At 37.9% G+C, this 7,634-nt stretch overlaps 1 protein-coding gene across 1 annotated transcript; it reads left to right on the top strand.

Moving 5' to 3' along the window:
- The first annotated feature begins 2,124 nt into the window (after positions 1-2,124).
- Positions 2,125-5,263, top strand: hsd17b10 (hydroxysteroid (17-beta) dehydrogenase 10). The gene is made up of 6 exons (XM_043225473.1): positions 2,125-2,248; positions 2,656-2,820; positions 2,951-3,115; positions 3,331-3,459; positions 3,928-4,036; positions 4,710-5,263. The coding sequence occupies exons 1-6, from the start codon at positions 2,198-2,200 to the stop codon at positions 4,898-4,900; spliced, it is 810 nt and encodes a 269-aa protein (XP_043081408.1). The 5' UTR covers positions 2,125-2,197; the 3' UTR covers positions 4,901-5,263.
- Positions 5,264-7,634: the final 2,371 nt, after the last annotated feature.

The following is a 7,634-nucleotide window of genomic DNA, read 5'->3' as shown; positions in this document are numbered from 1 at the left end:
GCATATATGCTGTTTTTTAAAGTACGTAAAACGTTTTCGTATGAGGTTGACTCATTGCTTAATTTCACTCGGTCCTAATACATATTGACACAGCTATTTCCTTTCTTGCATCATCTTTACAAATGCAGTGCACTGCATAATGCATATTAGAACCAGGGACACAGTCATGCAGCGAAATATAGTTGTGCATATATTGTAATGCATAATATATTGTAAATCAATATTTAATATGCAGCATTCATGTTTTTTTTTTTTTTTTTTACCAGTGCTCTTTAAGCTTCATTAATGAGCACATGCAAGTGGCACATTTATCACATCAAATGCCGCAGAGCACCAGATCCTTGATCCATTTTGTGCAATCTCTTTGTTGTTCATGGTATATCATGACTCACATATCAAAAGATGAGTTGCTTTGCCAGAAATCTGCCCACACTCACGGTGTGGATGTTTGAGGAAGGTTAATACTGGGTTAAAGGGATGATGACGACAGACAGCTTTCACTGTGGGATTTATGGAAATCAAATTAGCAATTGCAAAGGTGGTTCATTAAATTAAGAGTAAAAATAGCACAAATAAGCATTTTGTTTCTAGCACTGACACGTCTTTCTGACTCTCTTCTCGTCCCGCAGGGTACCAGACAGAGGGGCTGCCTCGTTGGGGGCTGTGGAATGAGGTAGTAGTTTGTATAGTTTGGGATCACACCAGATCTGGGAGATAACTATACAGCCTACTGTCTTTCTCACAGCTGCTCCCTCACATCAGATACACCGATGACGTCCCTTCTCGTGGGAATTGTGGGGTAGCTGTGTGCTGTGTGCTTTCTGAGTGTGTAAATAGTAGACAAACGGTGATTGTAGAAGTTACTATAGCTTAGCCCACAAATGAAATGTTGGTGGTCGTGACTAAAGATCTTAATTTAATTCACGCGGTCTTTATAGAGTGGGGTTCAGAATTTAAACTGCACTGTCACTGTCTAATCAATATGCTGTAACTAGATGTCTATGGTGTGTGATCGTGTTCACCTCCAGTTTAAACATACGTATGTGTAGTGTGATTACTTGTGCTATTATTTTGTTTGTTTACATCTGCTGTAATTTATAAAACCAAATGAAATACTCATTTGTGTCTCGGTTCACTTTGTTAGTAACGTTATTTTTACGATTCCTAATTAAATAAGACCTATAAAATCTCTTTTTTAAAGGTGAGTATTCAATCTTAAAGAGGAAGGTACGCAATTGTTACGAGTCTTTGTCAAATGCAGTGTTGGGAAGGTTACTTAGAAATGTCATAGATTACAAATTATCCTATTTAAAAGTAGTGTAACTATTTTAATTACTTTATTAAAGTAATGTAACTGAATACATAGGAATACTTTTCTAAATGTCCGATGTTTTGCAAATGTTAATCATTTTCAAGTATGTAAACTATGCAGGGTTAACCTTCATCATCACTTGAATTACCATTATTGGGATCGATCTGAGGTTAAATACAGATTTAAAATAATACATAGTTTAATAGCTATTATAATTGTTTTATTCTTTGCATAGTTATGACAGGAATCAAAAAATTAAAAATAAAACATCGAATGAGTATGTGATCTAACCTGAATTTTATAATAGCCAATGCAATTTATGAAAGAAATTATAACATTCAGATAACCTCCTGTATTAACATTTTAATCACAACTAAATTAATCACACCTAGTTTTTCTCAGTAAATGTAACCACTATTACATTTATTTTGTAATTAACGTTACATGCAGCTAGTTACTTCCCAACACTGGAGGTCAAAGACAACTTTAAGTCGTTTTACTTCACAGTAACCATAAAATGTTATTTCTCTGAATCTTAAAAAGATGCAAATCAGAAACATTAGTAAAATACATGCAAAATTTAACATGTTTTAATTTTTGAGGTAGAGATATTCAAGCACTATAATTCAAGTGAAAAATACTCCACAAATTGAATATTTAAATGTATAAATCTTTCGAGACCGGGATCGATGCATTAAATGTAGGTCATTGAATGCGCCTGCCACCTTAAAATACTAACGCTTCTAATTCTGACTGATCACCGACGGGTTTGGGACTTCCTGTGAAGTGGTCGAATTAACAAATCAAATTATCAAATTAACTGCAAGCCAATCGGCTTGGAGGGCGTCATCGCGTGCGTATCTCTGATTGGCCAGCGGAGCGCCGATGCCCAAGCCGTTGCAGCGTGTGAACATGGCGAACATCAGAAGTGTCAAGGTGAGAGAGAAATTGAATGAATTGACAGAAATGTATCGGCACAAAAAAGCCGTCTGTCCTGAGCTTCAGTTTTTCAAGACAGCTTTGCAGCTCGCTTTAGTCAGCACGTCGTTGTGTGGCTGTACTCGCTGTATTTTGAAGTTGTAGCCGCAAAGCTAACTATAAACTCCTGGAACTTCTGTGCAGTTATGAGAGTGATTCATAGATCTGTAAACATCAGAAATACTGGCGATTAACAAGCTTTGCCCTCACTTAGTACATTATTCGTAAATTCCAGTGCTTTTATACTTCATTGTTTTGCAGCATATTACAGTTGGACCATAACTGATTTGTGTTTGTTGCATAATGAAACAAACCGAGCTCCATGCAGGCTTTGCTCCAGGTTGACCTTATTGAATGTGTGGCAGGGGATGGTAGGTCTGGTGACCGGAGGGGCCTCTGGTTTGGGCAAAGCCACTGTGGAGCGGCTCATCAGTCAGGGGGCCAGCGCTGTGATCCTGGACCTGCCCAGCTCAGATGGACACAAGGTGGCTGCTGCTCTCGGAGACCGATGTGCATTTGCCCCTACTGATGTGAGTGACGCTTATTATCAGTGAGCTTTTGATATTTTTCGCTTTCCCTTTTATTTGTTCTTTTAGTCGGCGGTGCTTAAACTATTTGTTTTCTTCTGAGTGGGTTTTGTTTTTTTGTTTTTTAACTCAGGTCACGTCGGAGGCAGATGTAAGATCGGCTGTGGATTTGGCCAAGGGGAAGTATGGTAAAGTGGACTTGGCGGTGAACTGTGCTGGGATAGCTGTGGCTTTGAAAACATACAACTTTTCGAAGAACATTCCTCACAGTCTGGAGGACTTCACTCGTGTTATCACTGTAAGCCTCATTGCATTTACAGTGCTGCCTGAACCTAATGGCACAGGTTCATATTTCTATGATGACTGTTTTGAATGTCCCATAGCAGCTCTTTTTTCCACCATAATGCTGTTATTTCTGTAAAGCATCAGTTCCTTTGAGATGGGTGGACTCTGAAGGCAATGCCATGTTATTGCATATATTATAATGTCTATTTTTAATGTGATCTGTTAAAGGTGAACATTGCTGGGACTTTTAATGTGATCAGATTGGCTGCCGGGGAGATGGGAAAGAACGAGCCTGATGCGGATGGACACAGAGGCTGTATCATCAACACAGCCAGCGTTGCTGCTTATGATGGACAGGTATATTTTTTACCACGTTTTACACTAACATTCAAAAGTTTAAGGTTGGCAAGATGTCTTTTTTTTTTTTTTTTTTTTGGAAAGACAGTTATACCCAAGCAAAAAGGCATTTATGATCTTAAAGAAGATTTCAAATAAATGCTGTTTAATGAACTTTCTTTTCACTGATGATGATGAAATATTTCTTGAGTAGCAATATAGAATGATTTCTGAATTATCATATGGCACTGAAGACTGGAGTAATGATGCTGAAAAAGCTTTCACAGGAATAAATTGCATTTTAAAGTAATAGAAATAATTTTTTTAAATTGTATTAATGTTTTCCAAAATTACTGTTTTTACAGTGTTTTTTCAAAGAAATGTGAATAAGAACTCTAACCCCAAACGTTTGAACAATGGTGTACTAATTTTACTAACCTTACAGATTTATGACACTGCAGGTTTTGTAATGTTTTGTTGTCTTTTAAGGTGGGTCAAGCTGCTTACTCTGCATCTAAAGGTGGGATTGTGGGTATGACGCTTCCTATTGCTCGAGACCTAGCACCAGTGGGAATCCGTGTGGTCACCATCGCCCCAGGTCAGTGTCCTTGAGATGCAGATTTCCATCTAAATAAAACTAGCTTTTCACTAAATCATGACCAGAATCTTTTATTGCTGGGACTGCCCCTATTTTAGTTTCAAACAATATGGACTGGGCTTTGTTTATAAAACATTCGTCCTCGCAATGACGGGAACAAATAAACACTTGCGTAACTCCGTTGAGGAGTAGTGCCTTTGACACAGGATTTCTCAATTTGTCAGATGTTTGTTGATACTTTAGTCATGTTCAGCATAAGAATCAAACTCTTTAACAATGCAGATAAATTGGAATGCATTAAATTAATGTGTTAAAACAGGCTGGTCTGATAAAATTAGTACATAATGGCAGATGGACTGAACGAGAATGCAAATTGACTCTCTGACAGCAGGTGGCGCTGTACAGCATTTGGTTATGGCTGTAAGCAAAGCAGTGCTGTGCTTATGAACACAATTTCAATACACAGAGGCAAGATAAAAATAAAGTACAATCTAAACTTTTTTTTTTTCACAAGTCAGTCCTCAGACACATTGATATAAAACATTCATTCTGTTTTATCACTTTTCAGGGAATGTCTTTACTTCCCTTTTGTTTGAACTCTGTTAATTCAGTATTACTCACTTTTTTGGTGACCTTTTCAGTTATATCCTACGTGCCATTTTCTTTCCCCCAGGTCTGTTCTCCACCCCACTTCTAGCAGGATTACCTGAGAAAGTGCGAAGCTTCCTTGCCAGACAGGTGCCCTTCCCGTCGCGTCTAGGAGATCCAGCTGAGTTTGCTCACCTCGTGACCGCAATAGCAGAAAACCCCATGATCAATGCTGAGGTGATTCGCTTGGACGGAGCCATCCGCATGCAACCCTGAGAGGAAAAAGGAAATGGGTGAAATATCCAAAACTGCTCTGTGACCTAAAACTGAAGACCTAACCGTACTAAGCTTCTTTTTTTTTTTTTAGCAGTTGAGATACTTTGTATCTGAGTGGAAGTGCTACCACTCCTGTGAGTGGAAATCTTGTAGATTTTTCAACTCTTGAGTCACGTATTTATATACTGACTGCACTTCTGTGCCTGGGGAGGTACTAATGATTGATGTGTCTACATAGAAAATGCATTTGTGCAATCAAAGTTGCACAGGAGTCGTGCATGTCTCTGGTATCCACATATCCTTTTGTGTAAAATACTGGATAATTATTGAAATTAAAATATTATTCATACAATTCAAATGAAATCTACTGCTATTAAGAGTCGTCACGATACACAAATTATGGCTTTTATGCAATATCAGACTAAATTATCTAGATAACTTACTAATACCACAGTAAAAAACTGAATATAAAAAATGCATTGAACACCTTTTTGCTCTCATTTGCTTTGTAAGATTTTATAAGAATTCCTATTTTGTATGAGCATTTATCAGACCTTTCCAATCCTATGTCATTTTATTTTACAATAGCAATATTTCAAAATTTCAATATAGTTGGCAAACTACAAACAAATGGAAAAACACAATTCTATATTTTTTTTCAGGTACAGAAAATTTACAGTAGCATTTAAGTTAAAAAGACACTAGGCCTACACAGACGGACTACAAAACTACAAAAAAGTTTTACTGCTCTATATGATGCTCAAAATTCTTTCTGTCTTTCCTATGCGGCAAAATCCTCTTCTAAATGGAGAATGATTTATTTGCATTTACCTACTTTTTTATTTTTTTTTTTTTTTGGAAAAAGGTGAATTACAAGCATTTAGTCAAACATCACAGCAGCGTGAAGAACAGTACCAACAGAGGGCAGAATCGAGCTTACTTTGACAATCACGACAGGAGGCACGTATGACTTGCATGTGATCTAAGCTGTGACTCTGACTGGGTCAAAGATCTTTACTGCAACAGCATTGAAAGTTTAATTTAACTTGCAAGTGCTATTTTAAATGTTATAAAACCTTTTATGTAAGTTTTTCAGATGAAGAATTATCTGTAAATATTTGTGGCCTTTTAAAGTATTAAAGCATGGCTTAAATATACAACTACTTAAACAGCATGTAAGTAGTCACCAGCAGCCCAAAAAAAGTAAAACCGGAAAATATTGGCAGCTGTGCTCAAAAGTCCTGCTAAATCCTTTACTGAACAGATTGTGCATAATTAAAGTAAGCCCAGATTGATGTTCGTAAATCTGCTTTAGACACACACACACACTGATTGATTTCCTTCCACGGGGTGGCAGTTCCTCTCTAATCTGTTTCATCTATTTCACCCCCCAAAAAAAAAATCTACACAGGTCATGTTAACGTGATTACAGAGGATGGTTCATGTTTTCTGACATCCGGTTTGCTATATTATTTCATTGATTTATCATTATTATTTCTGATGTTTTAATCCACTATTTCAAACCATATGGAATGGGTCAAACATACATTTGTGAAGTGTGCAGCGAAACAGATGTTAGATCAAACATCAGGTTGAGGCGAGTGGTTTGAATCATGGCTGATGGTTATTGAGTGTCACTGTGTTGTCTCACTTCACTCTGATGTGTTGCCCAACGTCTGCTCCATCATGTCACGCATCTATCAGGGGGCCGTGAGTTAGGACAGCTCTGATGGACACTTGCTGTCATCCCATAGATCTCCGCACTGCCAGGAAAATTACTTTCACTATTAACAACAGAGCTCTGGCTTCCGCAGAGGACAAACATCGGAGGCTGTGTGAAAGACAAGGTTAAAGACTGAGGGGTGTAGGAAAGACGCATTCTGGTGCCTGTTCCCAAAGCAACTAAAGGTTTTGTCTAGAATCTCCAGAGCACACTAACGCACCGATTCATCAATATGCATTATTAATGTGCTCGGGACAATTCAGCCCCCTCCCCACCCCCGGACTGTGTAAATATGAGAGTTTGGGTGTAATCGGATTCCAAGACCGCTTTATGCTGAACCTCTAGAGGGCAGACGGCACAAGCACGCGACAACCTGATCGGCGTTTAGAGACACGTGCATCGACAGCATGAACATGCATCATTTGGATAACAAGCTGTCTCTGAAAATCCCTCAAGATATAGAAAAGACAGTGCTTCATGTTGATTTTATCAGCGTAGATCCCCAAGAAGTCTAGCCTGTCTAGCCTGCTGCGTGCTCCTTGAAGTGGTCTAAAGAAAAAACAAGGGATATAGGCTGAGATTCTGTTGGAGAGGAGGACAGATGCAGAAATAAGGAGGCAAGAATGTAAGCTGGTTGTCATCTATCTGGGTCAGCAAGACCGACCTCTTGTCTTTAATAAAACATAAACATGCATATAGACGTCTTCTGATATATTAGTGAGATATCAGTAGTGTTCAGTGGTATTGTGTGCAGATGGGTGAACCTCAGGAAACAAGAAAAAAATTATGATTTATTGAAGCCTACTTAAAGGTCAGCAGGATTTTTTTTTTTTCTGGAGTAACAATGCATCACATTTTCTCCTCTATTATAATGCTTTCAGAAAAGTACACAATTATTACAATTTTGGAATTTAAATTATCTTTGTTATTTCCACATGACGGTATGAGAATATAATACTGGGAATGAGAGGTTTTGCATTATGTTAATGGGAATTTGGAGGGAAATTAACT

The sequence above is a fragment of the Puntigrus tetrazona genome, chromosome 23 (assembly GCF_018831695.1).
Source record: "Puntigrus tetrazona isolate hp1 chromosome 23, ASM1883169v1, whole genome shotgun sequence".
NCBI lineage: Eukaryota > Metazoa > Chordata > Actinopteri > Cypriniformes > Cyprinidae > Puntigrus > Puntigrus tetrazona.
The sequence above is the reverse complement of the archived record's forward strand: the minus strand, read 5'-3'. Positions and strand labels throughout refer to the sequence as shown.